Raw genomic sequence first — 24,924 nt, 5'->3', positions numbered from 1 at the left:
AAAAGGAAAAACATAATAGTTATACCAGCACAGCTAAAGGAGCCTTGGAGTCAAGTGTGGTGTTTTCTATACATTCTGCATGAGGATAATTATTAACACCACTAGGAATTTTGTTAAACTGTTTAAATTTCAACCTAAATGAACCACCTAGATGTCCTCAGCATGGTTTTCTGAAGCCTGGGGGAACTGTATATGTAGAATAAACTTTCCTGTTTTCAGCTGCTAGAATCTGCATGAGAAGCCACATGGATATACTTTTGGTACAAAGTGTCTTTAGAAGAATATATAGTCATATTGATTATTCTGATGGATGGTAAGGCCCCGTCATCTCTGCACCCCACTGAACATCATAGTAACGTAGTAAATGATGGCAGATAAAGACCCAAATGGTCCATCCAGTTTGCCCAGCAATCACTAATGGGTCTAGACTGTGGCCCATATTACCAGTTAATTCAAATTAATGATTATTGTGCCGGTTTCTTACAATACAAGGCTTCCAATATGGAAGATTGTGCAATACTTTTTTTTTCTTCAGCAGCATTTTAGATTTGATTAATACTTGTAAGTTCATGTTTTAGTTTTCTTACCTGTTAGTATATAGACAGTACTCTGGTCACTGCCGTTTGCTGATGTAATTAATATAGAGTTGCTGGGAGCTTATCTTCTTCTTTTTCTTTGTTTTCCCTCCTTGGTTTAGAAGGGTTTGTGTGCATGTCCTTGGCATCTGCATGAAGATATTAGTATGGGATTAGATGTGGGCATGTTATGTGGATGGGGGCACCATAAGCAATCTTCTGTCTCTCCTAGCTATATTTCTTTAACTTTGTTTTATGATTGTGAACAGTGTAGGTATTTTCTGAGAGTGTGACTGGGTGTTCATATTGACAACAAAATAGAGGATGCATTGGACATTATGAGGTCAATATTCAATCACGGAGTGGCTAGTTAAATTAGCAGGATATCGCTATCTGGATAAGTTATTGGGGATGTTCAGTGGCATGGCCATGCCACTGAATATCCCCGGCTATCTTACAGTTAGCCAGTTATGTAAAACTAGTTAAATTTAGGACAGCCCTATGGGCCGATCAGAGTTAGCCATATTGGTTAAGTGGCTAACTCCAAATTTCGGCGTTAGCCGCATAATTTATACAGCTAGCTCTGGCCTGCCCCCGGAACGCCTCCGACTTATGCACCTAAATTCTAAGCGCACATGGTGCTGAATATCCCTGGCTAGCCATTTAGAAGAATACATTTTCAGTTATCTGTCTAAATGGCTTTTGATCATCGACCTCTATATATTTTTTTCTTTTTTCCCTGAGAGGGGTCCAGGGTTACCTTTTAACTTGCAGTCACGAGATCCAAAGGGACTGGGTTTGAGCTCCTTTTTCAGAGAATTGTGCATTCTTTATGTTTCATAGGGAGTTTCTGTTTACAGTGTCTGGTAAAAGTCTTTGCACTTTTATACATTTTTCACATTTTGTTTTTAAAACATGCAAATCAAAATGCATTAAATTAGGAATTTGTTTCACCCATCTACACAATATGTTGTTCACTTTCATCATGAAGGAACAACTATAGAAATAGTCTAAAAGTAATTAAGAATACATAATTAAAATATTTTGATTGCATAAGTCTTCATACCCTTTTATCATAGTGAATGCAAATCAGCTCTGGTTCAAAAAATTGCCTTAAGGCCCATAAGAAGTTAAATAGAACCCACTTGTGTCCGATTACAGTAGTTGAGGTGATTGAAATACTCCTGGATGAAGAATCAAGCTGTTCCAGCATTCTTGTTCTATCAGCAATGAAGGTGAAGAAGCCTGGAGTAAGTACTGTAGATTTTATTTTATTTAGTTAGGCGTTTTATATAATGTCGGTCCAAAAGAAGATCAAAACGGTTTACAAAATTAGCGTTAATATTCATGGTCAGCATTCACATACCGGGTCAACATTCATATTCTGGGTCAACATCACAGCAAATATATATTCTGGTTCATATTCATACATCTTCTAGGTCAACCCATCTGCAAATACAAGTTCTAATTCTACTAACAATCTGCTTTAGATAATCAAGGGCAGTTCTTTAGTGAAACAATAGGAACCCTTCCTTCTTCCCGCTTCCACAAGCCAAGTTCCTGATCTTCTGTCCTCCATCTCCAGGATTTTGGTGGCTCTCTCGGGTAAAACACCTTGGCTCTGAATCGCCAGCAATGCTAGTTCAGGTGCTGGTTCAAAACATGCTGGGCCTGATGATTAGGCAATGTGGACCTTTAGTTAAACTTTTTAAATTTGGACAGCAAAGGCAAATAAATGCTGGTTCTGTCATTGTTTGGTGGATATGTGTTCTCATGTGCTCTTTTATTGCCCCAACCTTCAGCCTTTTTGGATGATGTATGGGTGGTAAATTCAATATATTGGGTTTAGATAGTGAAATTTTGTTTCAAATTGTAATTCTGCAGTCTTTTTTTTTTTTTTTTTTTTAGTATCAAACGGTTTTTATTATTATGAACATAACCAAAATGTAGAACCAAAAAGTAGGTCTGGAGAGGTGGTACACTGTCCTCTACACAGACCAGGCAATAACAACAGCTCCACAGTAATCTACAACTCCCCATCCCTCCCCCAACCCCCCCCCCCCCCCCATGAAAGATAAATGTCCAAAGTCAGTGTCCATGCACGCAGCTTCCTTCGAGACGTCCAGAGGCCAAGATGTATCTTCTAGAGGTGGATTCCACTACAACCTCAGCAATCGTTGATTTTTTTTTTTTTTTTTTAAATCTTCGGTCTACTCCTGTTGTTAGATTTGTTGTTGTCGATCGCTTTGAAGCTTGTTCTGAATTTGCAGGGTGATAGTTTGAATGTTCACTCCTGGTGGAATAATATTTGTAAGACATGTCAATATGAATTTGCTGCCTCTGACAAAAATAATGATATAAAAAGTATACTGAATTTTTGGCTAGCTGCTGATGTATATTTGCATTTTGTTGCCTCAAATGTCTATCTGTTAGGCTGATGGTTTTTTCCAGCTCCTCCCTCAGCTCCCTAACCAGTTCTTAACCCCTTCCACCCTCTTACCCTCCAATTCGCACCCTCCTTCCCACCTCCTGACTCTTCCAATTCTCACCCCATCCCCCACACTCCCTTTCCCTATTGATCCTCCCAGCAACAATCTAGGACATCCAGTAGGAGGAGAAGGAGGAGCAGTGCCTCTGGCTGCCAGGAGAAGAATCAGACTTTGACTTGCACAGCGCTACTATGTCCTGTTTAGTTCAAACCAGGAGCTGGGCCTCAGGTAGCAGCAGCAGAGTTGACTTAGCCCAAGGCACCTCTGCTATCTTCATCCTACTTCCGGGCGATCAGCACAGAGAGGGAGCTGTATACCCATGTATGTGCCTATCCCTCCAGCTGCTGTCTTCCAAACCCACCCCTAGTCTCCTTTGACTCCAAAGGGACCACAGAATTCCTCAGCAAGGGCTGAATATTGTGGCCCTATTGCTGCCATAAAACTGCAGAGACCAGGGGCCCTACCTGTGCTTCTGAAACTGCAAATGTCAACTGATTACATGTGAAAAAGAAATAGATATATTATTTTCAGGATAGAATGACAAAATAAATAGATATGCCTCCATGTTTCTGGCATTGTCCTTTAAAGTTTATTCACTGCCTTTTTTAAGAACTGTCCCATGTGCATATATAGCACAAGATCTTGCCTGCAGCTGCACTTCAAACAATGAGATGTAACAATGCAGACAAGTAATTAGCCATGTAGCTTTGTTTGTTCAGAAGGCATCTCAGTCAGCACAGTACAGACTTTACATGTTGACTCTTGAGTAGTATTTTCAGTTTTTCATGTTTGTGCAGAGATTTATGACAAACTTACCACCTCGAAGGATGGATGCAATCCTGCCTTTTTCATACTGTTGCTATATGAAAGCCTTTGACATGGAAACATGTAACATTTATTGTTACTCAGTTACCGTTTTAAGATGTAGGATTACTGGGAGATAGAGGGGCATATGTAGTAAAAATAGTGCAAAATCAATTTTAGCATGGGTTTGCAAAAAATTTTTAGGAGTAGATTTTCAAAGGGGTACACGTACGATACACGCGTACCCCCTGAAAACCTATCCCAAACCCCCCCTGCGCACGCTGAGCCTATTTTGCATAGGCTCGGCGGCGCACGCAAGCCCCGGGACGCGCGTAAGTCCTGGGGCTTGCATGGAGGGAAATGTCGGGGGGGCGCCGCGAGTGACGCGGAATTTCGGGGGCGGCGCCGCGGGCGTGGTTTCGGCCCGGGGGTGTTCCGGGGGCGTAGCCGCGGCCTCCGGACCAGCCCCCGGACCGGAACTTGGAGCGCGGCAGCCAGCCCGGCAGGCGTAACTTTGCCGACAAAGGTAGGGGGGAGGTTTAGGTAGGGCCGGGGGGGGGGGGGTGGGTTAGGTAGGGGAAGGGAGGGGAAGGTGGGGGGAGGGCGAAGGAAAGGTCCCTCCAAGGCCGCGCGGCTTGGCGCGTGCAGGCTGCCGATTTTGGGCAGCCTTGCGCGTGCCGACCCCGGATTTTAATGGATACGCGCGGCTATGCGCGTATCTATTGAAATCCTGCGTACTCTTTTTCGCGCCTGGTGTGCGAACAAAAGTACGCGTGTGCGCAGATTTATAAAATCTGCCTCTTTGCTAACATGTTAAAAAGCCACTTAGACATGAATATTTTGTGTGGCCTGATTTAATCCCGTTCTTTTCCTGGGTCATCAAAGTACTGATTTTGAAAATGAGACACTTGTGCTGTCTGAGCAGTGAAGTAGGGACCCAAAAAACAAGAAGGAAGTCGGTCTAACAAAGCCGTGAGAGATGCAAAAAAAAAAAGAGACTCCGAGGGTCCTCAAAAAGGTTTATTAATAAAACAATATTCCGTAAATGCCTGACTCTAGGCCTGAGTTTTGCCCAGTGGGGGGCTGCTTCAGGGGCTGTTTAAAAGCAAATTTTATCAATTCACAAGATGCACTTTAGTATTCTCATGCCTCTTAAGCTCTTGACAATGTACACACTTCAAATTTTGTCATTCAGACTGGCTGCAAAAAACAGCACAGAGCATTTGAGTTTGATAACAGTGGGAGATCTTCGGTACATTGATTCCGATGTATCCCCTTATTGTCCCGATGCTGAAACTGCTTCTGCTTCAGTCACACACACATATTAGAGTACACAAAGTGACATGTCAAACTCAAATGCTCTGTGCTGTTTTTTGGAGCCAGTCTGAATGACAGAATTTGAAGTGTGTGCATTATCACGAGCTTAAGAGGCATGAGAATACTAAAGTGCATCTTGTGAATTGATAAAATTTGCTTTTAACAGCCCCTGAAGCAGCCCCCCACTTGGCGAAACTCAGGCCTAGAGTCAGGCATTTACGGAATATTGTTTTATTAATAAACCTTTTTGAGGACCCTCAGCATCTCTTTCTGAGCAGTGAAGTAGACTACATTTTTATTCTATTTCATAGGTGTCTGTGTTTCTTCTTATGTATTTTGAATCAGATAGGGTATGTGAATTGCAGAAAGTATCAAAACTGTGCAAATTAGTCTTTAGGCCTCTGTCTGCCATTATGTTCTGTGTTTCTATATGTAAATGAAGAACACTGAATACATTCAGTTAATTATTAACTTTTAATATGGTCAAGAAAATTATCTACTACCATCTTTTTAAAATAATAATTAGCACTCTAAATGTTTAGAAACTAGGTTTGTCATTTATTATTATGAGCTATGAATGAAATCCACAAATGCTTCCTTTATATAAAGGATGAAAACTGTTTGCATTTACACTGTATTAGTCCAGATCATTACAAAGAACCTGATTAATGAACCATAACTCCAGGAACAACATTGTTGGCTGTTTTTATTTCTCTCTAGCTCACCCAGACGAGTCGACCTGACTTAATCCTCTTCCTGATGAAGTACCTAATGGCTCTTGTGGTTGGGATCCCATCTGTATTTTGGGTTGGAAGCAAAAAGACCTGTTTTGAATGGGCCAGTTTTTTCCATGGACGCAAGAAAAAGGAGTAAGTAGTTGTGTTAGGGTTGTTCTTTTTAAAAAATATTTGTATTAAGAATTTTGTAGCTGGTACTTCTCTGTTGACTAGCAGGTCTGAATTACATAGAAACATAGATATCACAGCAGAAAACGACCAAACAGTCCATCCAGTCTGCCCAGCAAGCTCATGACAGCATCTGCCGCGCCATACAATTCCCCCCATACCTAACAGCCTCCCAGATCATCAAGCCAGGGATTTTGCTGGTTGCTATTTGAGTCCAATTTCCCATCACCTCTTGCCATTGAAGCAGAGATAATGATTGAGTTGCATCAACAGTGTGAAGGCTTATTGGTTAAGGGTAGTAACCGCCATACCGGCAAGTTACCCACATGAGGTATTTTCTTTGTTTCCATCTTCTATATAATTCCCTTTTCCTCTTTCCTCCTTGCTGTTGAAGCAGAGAACAATGTTGGAGTTGCATCAGAAGTATCAGGCTTATTGGTTAAGGGTAGTAACCACCACACCATGCACTCTTTTCTTCGTTTCCATCCTCTAATCTTTAGTGATCCACAGTGTTTATCCCATGCCCCTTTGAAATCTTTGACTGATTTAGTCTTCACCACCTCCTCCAGAAGGACATTCTAGGCATCCACCACCCTCTCCGTGAAGAAATATTTCCTGATGTTGGTTCTGAAGTGTCATCCCTGGAGTTTCATTACATGCCCCTAGTTCTATTGATTTCTTTCCAACGGAAAAGGTTTGTCGATTGTACATCATTCAAACCTTTCAGATATCTGAAAGTCTGTATCATATCCCCCCTGCACCTCCTTTCTTCCAGGGTATACATATTTAAGAACTTCAGTCTCTCCTCAAAAGTCATTTGATGGAGATCCTCCTCCATTTTTGTCGCCCTTTCTGGACCGCCTCCATCCGTTCTCTCTTCAGAGTAGGTTCCATTCACCATCACATGTTGTCTTCTGTCCGTCACCCAGTTTATAATCCACGTCACCAGCTTGGCGCTCACTCCCAAGCTTCTCATTTTATTCACAAGCCTCCTATGCGGGACCGTATCAAAAGCTTTGCTGAAATCCAAGAAGATCACATCAAGTGCTCTTCGCACCAATTCTTTAGTAACCCAACCAAAAAAAATCAATCAGATTTGTCTGACAGGACCTTCCCCTGGTGAATCCATGCTGCCTCGGGTCCAGCAATCCTCCTGACTGTAGATAGTTCACTATCCTTTCCTTCAGCAGAGTCTCCATTAATTTTCCCACCACTGAGGTGAGACTAACTGGCCTGTAATTTCTACCCTCCTCTCTGTTCCCATTCTTCTGAAGCGGGACTACCACCGCTCTTCTCCAATCACTTGGCACCACTCCCGTTTCCAGGGATCTATTGAACAGGTCAATCAGCGGACCCACCAGCACACCTCTGAGCTCCCTTAGTATCCTGGGATGAACCTCATCAGGCTCCATGGCTTTGTCCACTTTCAGTTTTCCTAGCTCTTCTCAATCATTTTCTTCTGTAAATGGAGTTTCATCTACTCCACCCCCATCCACAGTCTTATTAACTAGTGACAGTCCTTCTCCTGGGTCTTGTTTAGTGAACACTGAACTAAAGTATTTGTTTAATATTTCCGCCATTTATTCGTCTCTCTCCATGCATTGATCCTTGTCACCTTTCAATTTCACTATACCACTTCAGACCTTTCTCTGATGTATCTGAAAAATGTTTTGTCCCCTAACTTTACCTCTTTGGCTATCTTTTCTTCCTCCTGACTTTTTGCCACCTTCATTACTTTCTTTGTCTCCCTCAGTTTCACCAGATGTTCTTCCCTGTTTTCCACTTTTTGGGATCCTTTATATTTCTTGAACACTCATCTTTTTGCTTTTATTATGTCAGCCACCTCCCTTGAGAACCAGATCAGTTTTTTATTTCTCTTACTTTTGTTTACTGTTGTTCCACCTCTCCCATTTTCTCCCAGTCTTCTAATTCTGCCTCCAGGTACACCCCCATTTTGACAAAGACCGTATTTTTGAAATGCAAAATTCAGGTCTTCGTGTGGCTTCTCTGTGTCTTAATTATGATGTCAAACCATACAGTTTGATGATCACTGGTGCTGAGGTGGGCACCCACCCAGACATTAGAGACATTCTCCCTGTTAGTGAGCACTAGGTCAAGTATAACACCCTCCTTTGTTGGTTCCATTACCATTTGTTTGAAGAGAAGCCCTTGCAGGGTATCCACTATCTCTCTACTTCTGGTAGATTCCGCAGAAGGGATTCTCCAGTCTACATCAGACATATTAAAGTCTCCAACAATCAGCACTTCTCCTTTCCTTCCCACCTTTTGGATGTCTTTGACCAGATCTCTGTCCAGTTCTTCTGTTTGAGTTGGAGGCCTGTAGACCACACCAGTAAAAATGGAGGAACCATCATCATTTGGTTTTTTTTTTAAGGACAGCCCATAATGCTTCTTCTCTCTGCCACGTTCCTTGCAGTTCAGTTGCTTGGATATTGTTTTTGACATAGTTACTCCTCCCCCTTTTCTGGCCTCTCTGTCCTTCCTTAACAAGTTATAGCCAGGTATGGCCGTATCCCAATCATGAGAATCCGTGAATCATGTCTCTGTAACTGCAACAATGTCCAAGTCCGCCTCCACTTTTAGGGCCTGCAGGTCTGGGATTTTATTGCCCAAACTACGAGCATTTGTAATCATAGCTTTCCAGTTTTTTTTTTGTTTGATTTGTTGCACTTTGTATGTACCTTTTCTGCATTTTTGTGCTGATTGATTTTATTTTCTCCTCTCATGTTCTGTATTGCTTGGGGGTGACAAGTCCATTGCATTGGCCATCTCCTGCTACTCCCATTCTTTAGTTTAAATGTCTGATAATATATGATCTGAATGTCTCACTTTGCATTCTCTTCCTGCTACAGACAAATGTAGGCCATCTGTACTATATAGCCTTTTACTGCTCCATACACAACGCTAGCCTCCAATGTATCCAAAACCAGTTTCTGTACACCAGGTTTTGAGCCAGGAATCTCTTCCTATTTATCATATAGTTTTTGTTCTATGTAAAGGCTCATGCCTAAATAGTTCCAAGTTACTTGTAAACAGATATGATGTGGAAACGGATGTCGGTATATAAAAAATTCTAAATAATTAAATGGGTCTGAGATTGTTTAAAATACTTGAAAATCCAAATTACCAAAGAGAGCAATCAGTTGGTGTAGGCAAGTTACTATAGTCTACTACATAAAATATCAGCGGATTTGCAAGTTTGGATGGATACTAATATCTCATGGATAGGGAGAATAGCCACGATCAAATTGATCACTTTGCCTTACCTGCTTATTGTTTCAAATGCTTCCAATAGAAATTCCTAGGGTATTAGCTCGTCCAAAATGTACATCCAAATCACCACATAGCTAATAGCACTTATCACATGTAAATTCTATTTAGATGAGGCTATTAGCTAATCCCCGTGATGCAAAAAATGCTGGTGTAAATGTATGCTGCGCTCAAGGCCGCATTGAAAAAAAAGAAACCCCTGCTTTCTGTGATTCCTCCTAATAGTATCATAATGATGCTAAGTAGGAGGAATCAAATAAAGCAAATTTAGTTTTAAAAAAAAAGTTTTTTGGAAAAAAAAAAAAATTCTGAACGCCCAATATACACACACAAGATATACGGTCCAGGCTATGTATCTTAAGCATGTCTATGCCAGTAGTGGGGAAAAAATAGACGCTCGTAGATTAAGCGTCCGTTCTCCCAACCCACTTGACAGCCATCTCTCCTATGCGCCTGATGCCGAAGAGGCACTAGGAATGAACAAGTTTTCCCTAGCGCCTCCTTTTTTTGCATGACCCCTAATTTAAATATTTCATCGCGTGCCCAAGAGAGGTGGCTGGGCGCATATTAGGAAAATGGGCGCCCAATACTGAGCGCCCGTTTTCTGCGCACAAATATTGCATCGGCCCCATAGAGTTGTCGGCTCTGATGTCCCAGACATTGAAGATGCTGGGGGATGCCAGATGCTCATTCTATGTCTGAGTCAAAGAATAATACAATTTTAATTTCTTTGCATAAAGCATCATGTTTCTTTCCCATTATGGATGCTATTCAAGCATTGATTGATCTTGAATGTGGCACCCCGGAATCTAACTTTAAAAGGGGATGAGCCTTGGAAGCACTGTACCCCCTGGACCCAGCTGTGCGAGAGCAATTGTGCTTTCCAAAAGTGGATTTGCTGGTGTGTGCCATCACCAAGCAGACGACTATCCCTGTAGAAGGGGGGTTGCATTGAAGGATGCACAGGAGAGGAGAATTGAGGCTATCCTTAAGCAGGCCTTTGAGGCAATGGCAATGAATGTGCAGATAGCCTCTTGCTGCTCCCTAGTGGCTCACATGTGCTTCTGTCTCAGGAAGTTGATGAATCTGGTTTGAATTCCAGGGCAGTGATGGGAATCGGCAGTCACCTTTTTGGCAGATATGAGTTGCGACCTGGTCCACACTTCAGCTAGAGAGGTAGCTTTGGTGATAGCAGCCAGGCATCAGCTATGGCTGAGGAATTGGTCTGCCGATACAATTTCAAAGTCTAATCTTATGAAATTACCCTTTAAAGGATCACTCTTATTTGGGAGTGAGTTGGAAAAAAATGGCCAATAAGTGGGGTGAATCCCAGGTTCCTCGGTTACCAAAGTATAAAAAGCAGGCATTGCCCTCATTTGGCTCAAGAGGTCATGCTAGGGTTTCAAACGCTTTCAACCCTACAGAGGAGCGGATTCTCAGAGGGCTCGACCTTTAGGTAGGTCTCGGTCCTTTCATCCCGGGCAGCCCAGATGGGTTGCTAGCTCGAATGGCGGTGCCCCTCAACTCCCACAATGACTCTGTGCCAATCTATCCCCGGGAACAGGAGATAAGGGTTGCCTCTCCCTGTTTTATCGGAGGTGGATTGAGATCATGTCAGACCAGTGGGTTCTGGAGATAAGAGACGGTTATGCTCTGGAGTTTCTCAGCAATTCTCAGGAAGTTTTAATGGTGTCTCCCTGTAGCTCTCTGCAGAAGAAACAGGCAGTGGAATGTATATTGTCAAGGCTGCTCAGCCTGCGGGCCATAATCCCAGTACCCATGTCTTCCGCGCTCCCTGCTGATAGCAGACCTCGCCGGAGGCCTCAGACCACTACGCCCACACCACCCAACCACGCAGGATGACCAGACCAGCCCCTGGACCCCATTGGATCGGCCTGCCTCCCTCGAAGCGATCTCCGCCCACCGACCTACCTCATCGAGGACGTGACATGGGACAGATCAATTTAAAGCCCGATGGTGAGCCAAGCCAGTCCTTCTTCCACGCTCCCTACCGTTAGCAGACCTCGCTGGAGGCCTCAGACCGCCGTGACCACACCACGCGGGACGACCAGGCCAGCCCCCGGACCCCATCGGATCGGCCTGCCTCCCTTGAAGCGAAGTTCCGCCCACCAACCTACCTCATCAAGGACGCAATGTGGGACAGATTGATTTAAAGCCCGACGGTGAGCCGAGGCAGTCCTTCTTCCTCACTCACTGCCGATTGCAGACCTCACCAGAGGTGTCAGACCATCGCGACCACACCACCTGACCACATGGGAAGACCAGGCCAGCCCCCGGACCCCATCGGATTGGCCTGCTTCCCGCAAAGCTCCACCCACTGACCTACTTCATTGAGGATGCGACAATTTTGCTGTTACCTCCCTCAGTTCTTGCTATCACTGCAAAGTTATAGAAGCCAGATTACAGTAGAGTTCCAGTTTATGGACCTCCCATAGTAAAGCATTCTTCTTGCTGGCTTTAGCAAGGATCTTCTCTTTGATCGGGAAATCCTGATAACAGCCCACAGCCCTGTGAGCTCATTTTTGCACACAACAGTATTTGCTGTGACTGTCTCACCCCCAGTCAGTAATGCCTTACTTATATTCTGCATTGCAAGCCCAAACGACTTCATATGTACTGGTCTCAGGCAGCCCAAGGACTCTGATGATATTTCGACGAGACATATTTTCTAGGTTCTCCAGCTTATTCCATATTTTGCTGTTAGAAGATTCCAAAGCAGTAGCAGAAGTGCTCATTGCCATGAACCAATGCTCTGCGTCATCAGCCCTGTCTCTTATATTGGCCATTTCTCCTTTCAGATCTGTTATCATCCCTAGGATTTCTCTCTTGTTGGCCAGAAAGTCTTTTTTTAGGTTGCAAAGCCAGGCTTTAACATCAGCGTAAGTCAGAACTTCTCTTACACAGCAGCCATCCTGCTCACATGTTTCAGGCCTGCACTGCTCACCTCAAAGAAGGTTTTAATTTCTGTATTTTCCCTGCAGGTCGACATGATCCTGAACACTAGCGAGGCTATTCAGGGAGTCAGCAAATACAGTCATTGTGCCCAAGTATACAAATAAAGCTTTTTAATGGGCCTCTGACAAGAGCTTGCAAGTTAGGCTGCCATCCCCGGTGATGATGTCACTTCCTCCTGTCCCCGGTAAAATTATTTTTTAACTAATGGCTAATTTGCTGGCAGCAATGATTCAGCAGCTACTGTATTTTAAAAACTAGTATTAAGTTAGTTGAGCTTTCAGTTTATTGCATGAATTTGTTAATAGACTTAATTGAATTTTGATTAAATGTTTGATTTCTCTGTGTTGTTTTTTTAAATCTTTTATATTCCATTTTTCCAATACATTTTGCACAAAATGGATTACAGCAGAATAAAACAGATTACAAATACATTAAACAAATATAATACCACAAGCAATATAGCTGCTGTGATCAACATTTACAAAATAAGATAGTAAATGACTAATCTAAAATTGGATAATTAGATGAAATTCTGTTTACACCTACTGAATAGACAACATGTTAAATTGTACACAGGACATATTTATTTATTTATTTATTTTTAATTTTTATATACCGAGGTTCTTATAGAGACTACAAATCACTCCGGTTTACATATAACAATAAACTGCCCAACAGAGATAAGGGGCTTTACATAGAACAGTGGCACATATGTTCTATGTAAAGAACATATGTGCACATACATGCATACATACATACACATACATACACATACATACACATACATGGGGAAGGGCAACTCAATGAGGTGTTACTAATATTTTTGTGAAATAGTTGGTAGAAAAAGTATGCATGCTGTTTTGCAACCAGACTTATTTACATAGACATCCTGGTCGCAAAATAGCAATTTACTAAAGTGTGCACGAAGTTCAGCACGCTTTAGTACATTGGCTTTGGAGTCTCATCAAAAGTGACCCTGAATTTTCCTAGCAATTTAGTATTTCCTACACTCTGCCATTGGGGTTTTTTTCATTTTTGTTCTCAATATCTTCATTCTATTTTCTAGGTTCTCTGTTTTATTGTAACTTTATTGTATCTGTTTTATTGTAACTTTCGTTTATTCTTGGATATGTTAATGTTACTTCCCTATGTTCCATGTAAACCGATCTGATTTGATCCGTATCAAGAATGTCGGTATATAAAAAGCACTAAATAAATAAATAAATAGTAAAATAAATAGAAAAACTCACTAATGCATGCAGTGACCTATAGTAATTTATTTTCTGCAGGAAGTTGTCACTTTTGAGTAATAGTATAATATAGTTATATTTTTGTAGCACATTATATCTAGGAACTTTCGTTTTCGGTTATTATATTTTTGCCTAGGAATTTCAATGTGATAAAAAAAAATCAGTGTAAAAAATTACTTTATTATAACCAGGAAAAGTCATTTTTACACTGTTTTGTTTTTATCACATTGAAATCCCCAGGAAAATAAAATAAAAACTGAAAAAGAAATTTCCTAATTATATCATAAGCTTTCAGAATATTTTACAGACAAGTTAAATATTATTACTGGCCAAATGTGATTGCAACTGTGCTGTTTTTATTAACCTTGTCAGGGCAAAAGGCCGAGGAGACCATGGATTTGAATTTACGTAAGTCAGGTTTACATAGAAAGTTTAGGTAGATGCTTTTAAAAGCAAAGCTTACCTCCAGATCATGCCAGCAGTGAGGGTGGCCAAGACCACTTTTAAGACATAATGATTAGTTTTGAGGGGGGGGGGGGGGGGTTCTGCTCAAAACACTGACAAATCTGATTGGGATTTTTCACTAGAGCTGTAAACGAGAGCCGTCAGGTGCTACAGGAGCCCGATTTTGCACAGTCGCTTCTAAGGGATCCTAACACCCCTATTATCCGAAAGTCAAGAGGGACATCCACCCAGGGCACTTCAACTCATGCCTCATCCACCCAGCTGGCTATAATGGATGACCAGAGGAGCAAAGCTGGCAGCGTCCATAGCAAAGTGAGCAGCTATCATGGAAGCCTGCATCGATCACGTGATGGCAGGTATGATTAATCTTGGTTTGTTTGGGTTTTTTTGTTTACTTTTAGCTTCTGTTACTCTACCACTGTGCTATATCTGATTGTAATCACAAGATCCAAATTCCAAACTCAAATCCTAAAAGTGCTTTGAAATTTGCACAGATTTCCCAGCACAAACTATTATTAATAGAGGAAAACACATACATATGTGCCCCCCTACCCCGGTCCAAACTATGAATTACCTCTATGCTTTGGTAGGGAGTACCACATGAGAAATTATGTTTACTAAAATTATTTATCTTCGGGTTTATAGCCTGAGTGGGGGATGAGATAGGGGTCCGGTCACTGCAATACCATAGTTATAGTAACATAGTAATGACGGCAGAAAAAGACCAAAATGGTCCATCTAGTCTGCCCATCAAGCTTCCCAAGGTAGTAATTGCCGCTCCGTTCAGGTTACCCCCAGGTTTCTCTTAAGGGTAGTAACTGCTAGGGATGTGAATCGTGTCCTCGATCGTCTTAACGATCGATTTCGGCTGGGAGGGGGAGGGAATCGTATTGTTGCCGTTTGGGGGGGTAAAATATCGTGAAAAATCGTGAAAAATCTAAAAATCTAAAAATCGCAAAACCGGCACATTAAAACCCCCTAAAACCCACCCCGACCCTTTAAATTAAATCCCCCACCCTCCCGAACCCCCCCCAAATGACTTAAATAACCTGCGGGTCCAGCGGCGGTCCGGAACGGCAGCGGTCCGGAACGGGCTCCTGCTCCTCAATCTTGTTGTCTTCAGCCGGCGCCATTTTCCAAAATGGCGGTGAAAAATGGCGGCGGCCATAGACGAACACGATTGGACGGCAGGAGGTCCTTCCGGACCCCCGCTGGACTTTTGGCAAGTCTCGTGGGGGTCAGGAGGCCCCCCACAAGCTGGCCAAAAGTTCCTGGAGGTCCAGCGGGGGTCAGGGAGCGATTTCCCGCCGCGAATCGTTTTCGTACGGAAAATGGCGCCGGCAGGAGATCGACTGCAGGAGGTCGTTCAGCGAGGCGCCGGAACCCTCGCTGAACGACCTCCTGCAGTCGATCTCCTGCCGGCGCCATTTTCCGTACGAAAACGATTCGCGGCGGGAAATCGCTCCCTGACCCCCGCTGGACCTCCAGGAACTTTTGGCCAGCTTGTGGGGGGCCTCCTGACCCCCACGAGACTTGCCAAAAGTCCAGCGGGGGTCCGGAAGGACCTCCTGCCGTCCAATCGTGTTCGTCTATGGCCGCCGCCATTTTTCGCCGCCATTTTGGAAAATGGCGCCGGCTGAAGACAACAAGATTGAGGAGCAGGAGCCCGTTCCGGACCGCTGCCGTTCCGGACCGCCGCTGGACCCGCAGGTTATTTAACTCATTTGGGGGGGGTTTGGGAGGGTGGGGGATTTAATTTAAAGGGTCGGGGGTGGGTTTTAGGGGGTTTTAGTGTGCCGGCTCACGATTCTAACGATTTATAACGATAAATCGTTAGAATCTCTATTGTATTGTGTTCCATAATGGTTTAAGACGATATTAAAATTATCGGACGATAATTTTAATCGTCCTAAAACGATTCACATCCCTAGTAACTGCCGCTCCGTGCCGGTTAAGCTTTTTTATTTATTCCCATCCTCTAGCCTTTTAGGGATTCACAGTGTTTATCCCATGCCTCTTTGAAATCCTTCACGGTTTTAGTCTTCACCACTTTCTCTGGAAGGGCATTCCAGGCATCCACCACTCTCTCAGTGAAGAAATATTTCCTGACATTGGTTCTAAGTCTTCCTCCCAAACAACATCTCACTTGTGGCACCACTGGTCAGATAAAATCATCACACCAGAATAAAACAGTAATTAACTTTTTTACCAGTATTATGTAAGTAGACAGTAAATCCAGCATGAACATTAAAGGGAAAAGTGCAGTAGTGAAGTATAATATAAACTTGCGGTTTTCATATGTGGTCCCCCTTGGTCCGGACTATGAATTACTCCTGAGAGCGCAAAAAGGGGATGGGAACAGATCCACCCGAATGTCATCAGTTTGTAAAGGGTGCACCCTGTCCCAAACACAAAATTGTGTGGAAAAAAAAACAAAAAAATGAAGAAGTCCCTCTTGATGGTGGACCTGGCTAGATGACAAAACAAATAGATGAGCACTGCAATGTTTGGAAGGTGTCTCTCTCTCGTAGGGAGCTTCCCCAAATGTTTACTTGGTGCTAAACAGAAAGCAGGCCTGATTTCAGTCTCTCACAGCAAGACCATGGTCCATCAGCTTCTCTTCCACTGCCCTGTCTCGTGTGGCATGGTTTATGTTTGACTTCGGCTGAAAGGCTGAAGCAGTTAAGATGAGATACCAAATTTGTGACAAAAGGCAAGGAAATAAACCTTCTCCCTCTTCTGCTAAGATACATTCTGTGCAAAATTTAAATTTCTTAATTCAGTCTCTTAGAAGGGGTGATCCATCCATGTGCTCCTGGGACTGAATATCTCTGGAAAGGAAGTCTCTGTCTCTTAGCTCCTGGTGCCTCTCTCCTTTGTTACGATTTTACATGTAGCTCAGCTATGAAGCAAGAACAGCTATCTGTCTTTCTATTTCCTCAGAGCACAAACTTCTATCTCTCCCTCTTGATAATTAGCTTTTCAGGAGAAGAACTGATTGCAGGACTGCCAGATGCACTCCTCTCTTCCTGGCTCCTGGCTTCAACTCCTGACCATCCCCGTCCCTCACACATAGACCAAGCTAGCCAAATTGCACCTTTTCTACCTTAACTGGTCTTCCAGCATTCTTTTGCTTCCTCTTCTGCTGGCTATGTAGTGCTGTTTTTTGGGCAGGCTAAACAGTACAGCCCTTTTCCCAACTTGTTTACACTGTGAGTGCTGAATGCTAGTTCTGGCAGAACATTTGTCATTCACAGGAGAGCACACAGAGGTTTTAGAATATTTTTATATTCATTCACCTTGACTGTGGCGGCTTGCTATTTCTGCAAGGTTGAAAACCCCCTTTTTGGAGGGTCCAAAGTACGTGACTCAGATCCAGATGCAGCTCAGGCCACATTGTAAGATTCCAGCACATGGATAAGCTCATGAGGGCATGAACCTAGTTTTATAGTAGCTTGCCTCACATAGATAGATATATGCGTTGCTGAATAACATACGTGCTTTCCAGACCTAATGGTGTAATATAGTTATTAAGTCATAGCACTGTAAAACTTGGAAGCGCAAATTTAAAATCACATCTTTACCACTCACTGTGTGCAAATGTGAACAACAAATAATGTAACCTTCCTTTATTTAGTCACTCTGCATGTCAAAGCCCTGTCTTATGAGAAGTTACTTGGTAAAATGGCAGTGCTGGGACCAGCTTTTTCTTGCACCTAAGGCATATTTTCAGAACTATATATCCCCCCTCCTTTACCAATGCCTTATCCAGAACAGTGTTTTCTCCTTTTGCCGGCAAAGATACAGCTATCCCTCTGGTGGCAGCAACTTCAGCAAAGCACTCCCCTCCTACCCAGCATCACCCTCTCTCTCAACCCTACCCCTTGCCCAGCATCCCTCTTTCTGTTCCCCTCTGCTCCTTCCTCTGCACCCTCCTCTCCCCGCCAATCCCTCTGTGCTGTGCATCCCCCTCTTGCTGTCCCACTACATTCCATGACCTGCATTCCCATCTCTCTCTTGCCCCACTCCTGGCTCTGCATCTTCCCCCTTTCACTCTTCACTGTTGTTTGCCCTGGGTACCCCTGTCTCTCTTCCACTACGTAACCTGCATTTTGCTTTCGCCCCCCCCCCCCCCCCCCACTCACTTCTTGCTTTCATTCCCCTTTCCCCCCCCCACTCATTCCTTGCCCTGCATCATCTTTTCCTTCTCCATTCCTTGTCCAACATCATTCCTCCTCTCTCTCCCACCCTCCCCTGGCATAGCATCACTCCTTCTCCACCGCTCATCCTTTGCATAGCAGCTTCTCTGTTCTCTACTGCAGCAGCCCCCTCCTCTCACCCAGTGCCCCTCTTTCCCAACTATCTGCTCAGCAATAGAAGCCCTCTAGAAGTCCACTTCTTCCAATCCTTCTGCCCAGCAGCATCAGCCCTATCTCCTCCAACCATCTGCAAAGCAGCAACCTCCTCTCTCTTTGCCTCTCCCAACCACCTGTCCAGCAATAAGCCCTTTTTTTGGCTCCCTACTTCACCAGTTGCCAAGTGGCAGCTGCCTCCCTTCTCCCCTTTCTTTCTCTCTCCTCCCTTCCATGGTTTTCAGGCTGCAGTGCCGCAGGTTTTTGTGCAATGGCAGCAGCAGTAGCTGCAGAAACTTAAAATCAGCAGAGGGCCTGAGAGCTATCGTGCAGCTGCAAACCCTGAGGCATCCCTGACCCTTCTCTCACACAAACTTATTCACTGCAGTATCCTGAAAACCTGACTGCTAGGGGCCCCTAGAACAGATTTGGAAGCCACTTCCTTTGGCTGTTTAGCCTTGCTGCCCTCCCCCACACACTCCAAAACACACTCACTCACTCACTCACTCTTTTCAGGACCATAGGACCTCCTAAGATTTTGATAATTAAACTCAAAAAGCATATCCCCACCACAACGCTTCCCAGAATAATCCTGTAAAATCACATAGTTCTACAGTATACTTTTTAATATTTAAGTGTTTTCTATATGATATATACATAATACAAATATGTATATAATTACATATATTATACATATTACAAATATGCTTCAGAAATCGTGTAACAGTGCCTGATAAATGTATCAGCTGTGTTTTTTTGAGACAGACTGCAAAAAAATCCCAAGAAATACCTAAATTTATCAATTAAACAAATTCATATTACATAGGTTGAAGGTAATCTCTGAAATTGCTGGCTGGGCTGAGCTGGAATGTTTCTTCTTTGTACTCACCATAGGAAAAACATTCAAATTATGTTGTCACTTCAGTAACACAAAGTCCCTCCATTACCAGACACTTTGTGAAGTAGCACAAATGTAAAATGTATATATATATATATCCCTGCACTGACATCAGCCTGCCATTATTCTCTGCCTCCAGCAGATGCATCTCCCTACTGGGGATTGCTTCATTTTGTAACAGGAGAATGTAGGATGATATTTATTAGTTGTTTTTTTTTATACTGGCATTCATGCAGAACATGATATATTGCCCTGCTCTCCTTTGGTGATACCAAAAGGTCCCTCCCCCAGATGAGAATTCATGAGAATTCCATGGTCCCTCAGATAAGTGCCTTGATTCGGTAGCTGGTTTTTCAGCCAGCGTGGACTTAGCTGCAGGTGCAGGACTTAGCAGTAGGTGCAGGAAGACTAGCGTGGTGGTGATGGCATATGCCTTCTCCCACCGCAGCCGGAGACCGTCTCTGTAATCAGCCAGGTAAGGCTGAGCTCAGGTAAGTTTAAAAAAAAAAAAAAAAGAAAGAAAATTTATTTACAGAGATGTAAAAGGAGGCCATTGGAGCATAGGGCTTCCTCCTTTTTCCCGGTCTCTGTGCTCGGCACACCGTTCCAAAATTCATCCTGCTCCATGGGAGATCGAGGGATGGTGGGCTGCCTGGTGGGTTGAGCAGCTTCTGTAGGCTAGGCCCTGCTCTGAGGCTTTTTTTTGCTGTGCACCGTATGGTAGGTTGCAACAGCATTTTGCATGCTTTTCTTAGGCTACCCTCTACAGGATTTTTGGTTCGGCATGTGCGTCCAGGTTGTGCGCCCAGTTTTTAGACGCTTGGTCGGGCCTTGTATCTGTGTGTCTAAGTTAAACGGCGTCTTAAGTGGCCACCCACTTACCTGTGCGCCCAAGTTACATTGTGCGCTTAAATTGTTTTTACAGTGCTTAGTTTTGGGACGCCTAAGTTTTGAATGCCTAAGCATTGGGATGCCTAAGTGTTGGATGTCTGGGTTGGACTCCTAGTGCGACTTCTCATGTATACCTCTTCGGTCATCTAAACCACATAGCGATATACCCAATAAACCCCTAGATTTTATGCTGACCTGAACCCTTTCTCACCCACTGTCCTGAACAATACCACAAAGTGTTCCCTTCTGTTGTATACTAATCGTTGAACAACCAGTTCTCAGGTTATATTGTTATAGTTAATCATACTATTATCCCTTGTTTGATCTCATTATTAACTATATCATTATTTATAACTCCCTTCTCTGACAGTTTACAGTATTGCGTTCCTATGGTCTCTTTACATGTATTGTGTTGTTCCAAATGTAAACCGGAGTGAAGGCATTTAGCTAAACTTTGGTATATAAAAACGATTAAATAAATAAATAAAAGTTAATACATCTAACTTGTCTATTCTAGATACACCCCCTGCAGCTACAGAGGGATTGAAGACAGACTACCTCATGGCAGTACGTCACATCTGACAGACCATTCCAGGCACAGCAGCTCTCATCGTCTCAATGAGCAATCACGACACAGCAGCACCCGAGATCTGAGCAATCCAATGACTCACATTACACACGGTACCAGCATGAACCGAGTTATTGAGGAGGATGGAACTAGCGCTTGAATTGCCTCCACATCACATGAACAACTAAAATAAATCATGCTCCAGTGAAATTTGGAGTTCACTTTCCAACTATTAGAGAAGTGCTGGCAGAATTCCCCGTTTTATCCTGCCGACATCTCAGGCTCATTTATGCAACAGCGTCGAAGCTGAAATGGGCTTTTCTCAAGTCAGGTATTCTGTCTGCTCTGGAGATCAAATACTGGCAGATCAAGCAGTTTAGTCACATGAACCAACTGAACACAACGGCTAGATGTAGCTCTGTTGCGGTACACATAGTTTATTTATGGTAATATTTGCCTGCCTTCTCTACCAGGGTAGGAATTTGTACTCTTTTGAAGAAACTCAGAAGCATTGAATTTTTTTTTAATTTAACTTTGTTCTACTTTACATGGGAAAGATCCTGATTTAATCTTAGAAACCTCTCTATTGAAGGATCTCGTCTCTGTAAACCATCTCGGATGAACAAACTGATGCATGTCATCTTCAAGCACTGGAAGAAGGGAGGATGGCAGGGGAAGTAATTTCAAATTAATATACTGCAGAAACTGTAACCGAAATCAGCCAGGTGCTTCAGAAATGCACTAGACATGTCCTTCCTGCTTCAAGGATTGTGATCAAAACTGCACTGAAGATCAACAACTCTCAGCCAAAATTTTCCCAGCTGAGGATAGCAGCTGGGATAATTATTCACAGCTTCATGTTATCATCTTTGCTTACAGTGGAAATGCTGTTTTTGATTTTTCTGTTTGCAAGTGATGTTTCCAAGCAGAACGGTGGACGGCAACCCAGTCCATCACACCTTGCCCCTCATCTTTTCAGTGATGCACAACACACCAACACACAACCTTTCTGCTTGAGCTCAAGTCATTTTCTGTTAGGTCTGTAAATCTGGATTATCTGCTTTAGGGTGTGTGTATGTGCCTACCTATATTTCCATGGGTATGTGATTTAATTTTTGGAAACTGGCAGGCAATTTTTCAAAAGGATCTAGCTAGGTAATTAAGGACTTAGAGGGTCATTTTCGAAAGCTTTCGCACGCAAAAGTGACTTTTCGCACACGATAGCTGAGTCGGGGTGGAGTCCACACCGGAAGGGGGGGGAGTCAGGGTGGACTCCACGATGACTTCGCTGACGGCGAAAGGTAAGATTCCTTATCGCCGCCAGTTTCGCGCTGAATAACTACACCTTTTATGGTGTAGTTATTTGGCACGAAAGCCAGCACCGATCGCACTGTGGAGGTGCAATTGCTGCCGGCTTTCGCAGGCCCGCCACCCTGCCCCCTGTTACCACCGGATTTTCTAAGGTATTAGAAAATCCAGCTCTTATCAAATCCTTTTAAAATTGACCAGGGGGGGGGTTGAGCAGTTAAAATTTAGTCACCTAGATTCACTAGGACCAAAAAACTGAAACAACCCAGAAGCATTCAGGCATAGAGTGCTTACCCTTTATGCTCGTTTGGCTAACTATGAGCATGTTAAAAGCTATCCTAAATGTAACCTGCTAAGGGCCTGAGTTACTAAGGCTTTTCTCCCATTCTGTGTCTATGGGGAAAATGCTTAGTAAATCAGGCCCTAAGTAAGTTAACTAGCTAAGTTTAGGGAGGTAACCCAGCTCCTCAAAAAGCAGTCCTAAATCCAGCCAATCAAATTTTAACCAGCTAAATGTAGGGATGTTTTCAACTGAAAACCTAGTCAGTTAGATTTAGCTGAAAAGCTGCCAAAAAATAACTGGCTGTAATTAACTGGTTATTTTAACCCTTCAACAGGTCCTTGAAAATAGACTCCTAGGAGAATAACTTGTGATAGTTTTCCCCTAATAAATTACTTACAAATAACATTTCATATTTGCTATAGCACACTGTCTTGGATTTCTTTGTTTTACTTTACTCTGTCATTTACATTCCAAAGACTCTCAGCTTAGCCAGTAGCCACCTTAATGCACTGCCTCAAAAAAAATACCAAAAAGGTGAGTGGTAATACCGCAGGTACTCTAAAAACAACACACTTGTAAACTATATGGTATGCCACATTGTTCTGGCAAAATATTTCATGATGATTTATTGAGAGACTAAAGGGAAGACTAATAAAACTTTCAGAGGGTGATCTTGCCAGCTGCTATTATTCAAGTAGAGAAAAAATGTTTTTTCTGCTAAAAAAAAAAAAAGATTTGACAATAATCTGAGAGAGAGAAGGCTTTGCTTCCCTTCTGATCTGTCTACAAATGTAATGCTGTTATTGCAGACCTCAAGAAGTTATGGTTACTTTGAAATGTGAGGAATTTTGCTCTTTTTTTTTTTTCTCATTCCTTAGGCTTCTCACATCCTTGAGGTCAATGCTAGCATTCTGTAGGTGAAAGTGTAGACAGATGCACAAGATATGCTGTGCCAAGGATCTGAACAACAGTCAGAATTTAAATCTTAAAAAAAATACATAAAAGGGAGCAACTTGTTAACCTACCTCAGTAATTACATTATCGTAGGAAAAGTAAACAATTAAATGTTATTTTCACAACAGCATTTCTGATTTTATATTCTTTTCTTCGCCTGTAAAATAATCCTTCATACATGCTTGGGCAGCATAACCTGAACAAAAAAAAAAAAAAAAGGAAAAATGGATGCACTTCAGAGGCTTTGAGCACCAGGAACTGGAGCACTGCAGGCATTCTTCATTTCAGTTGTCCCAATGACAAAACAACAAATCACTTTGCTCTATTAAAATGTAAAATAAGGATGTTACAAGAATCACTAGGCCCTTTTAATGTTTCTGTTCATTGATTTTCCTAACAAGATCAGGTTTGGTGCCAGAATAAAGGAAAGAACTTAGAAACAGTATTAAAAGTTTTCCGGAATTAGCTTGTTTTGATATCTCCTAAGGTATATGAAACTGTTGTCACATGTGTCTAATGCTTCCATGTAGTACATGATCAGGGTAATTTTCCAAGGAAAATGTAATATACTGGGTATCATCATAGCAATTATCAAAAGCCCATTTACCCATGTTAAGGGCATTTAACACGGGTAGAATCTAGTAGCGATTCATTAGTATATATTGTAGCAGTATATACTAATGAATTGCTGCAGTATGTCCTATTGAATTGTCACTAGGTTTTACCTGCATTTAGTGCTCTTAACGCGGGTAAATGAGCTTTTGAAAATTTACTCTGATAGTCTGTTAGATTTACATTTACATTTTCCTTTGAAAATTGCCCTGACTGCTTTTCAGAAACAAAAATCTTTAGTGAAGCTACATTGTAAAGCGTCTGGGGTTATTGCTGCATGGGGCTTTGTATTACTCTTTTGCACCTAGAGACATGAAAATGATTCAGAAGCAATTGCACATATTGAAATAGTGAACTCAAAATGACCCACACCCAAAACTTTGCTTATACAAAATGATATAAACAAAAATGTTGTGCAGCAAGGGAGAAGAGACTTCAGTTACTCGCTTTCTGTACTGTAGAACCAAACTCATAGCCAGATGCAGGAGCTGAGGCTAGGAACCAAAAGATACTCTGAAATCTTTCATACTGAGGTACTTGCAGAAGCTCCACATAGCTCAGGTCTATTCTGTTGTCTTACTGTTTGAATTAAAGGAAGTTGTTGCTGGTTCCTGGAAGATTTCAGGGCGGCACAGTATTTTGTAGATAGAAGAACAGATGACCAGTGGCTATTTTGCCAGCTCCATAACATTTTTATTTGCATCATTTTTGACAAATAATATTTTGGTTTATGTCATTTTGGGCTGACACTTTTTTTGTTGTTTTTTTTTATAGGTTTTTTAAATTTTGGCTTTGCAGCTTCCTGCTACTTCTTCAGGCTTCCAGCTAAATGGGAACTGAACTCTACAGGAGCTACAGTGCCATAAGCCTTTATTTGCAGTTACTAAGGCTTTTCCCCACTTTTAGCCCAAGATCCATCTTCCCCTCCCTATCCTAGCTATTGCTGCAACACCCATTGGCCAGGGGCCACAGACCTCAGCTCCCTC

The 24,924-nt window shown here is 42.6% G+C and overlaps 1 protein-coding gene across 1 annotated transcript in view; it reads left to right on the top strand.

Annotated features, from left to right (window-relative positions):
- FZD3 (frizzled class receptor 3) overlaps positions 1-24,675 on the top strand; it is a 184,198-nt gene extending 159,523 nt beyond the window's left edge. The window contains exons 4-6 of the mRNA XM_029596170.1: positions 5,906-6,054; positions 14,195-14,428; positions 20,731-24,675. Coding sequence (XP_029452030.1) covers positions 5,906-6,054; positions 14,195-14,428; positions 20,731-20,941 — 594 coding nt within the window. The 3' untranslated portion in view covers positions 20,942-24,675. The remainder of the gene's footprint in view (positions 1-5,905; positions 6,055-14,194; positions 14,429-20,730) is intronic.
- The last annotated feature ends 249 nt before the right edge of the window (positions 24,676-24,924 follow it).

The sequence above is a fragment of the Rhinatrema bivittatum genome, chromosome 3 (genome assembly GCF_901001135.1).
Source record: "Rhinatrema bivittatum chromosome 3, aRhiBiv1.1, whole genome shotgun sequence".
NCBI classification, from domain to species: domain Eukaryota; kingdom Metazoa; phylum Chordata; class Amphibia; order Gymnophiona; family Rhinatrematidae; genus Rhinatrema; species Rhinatrema bivittatum.
Note: the sequence above shows the minus strand (reverse complement) of the source record. Positions and strands in the feature narration are given on the sequence as shown.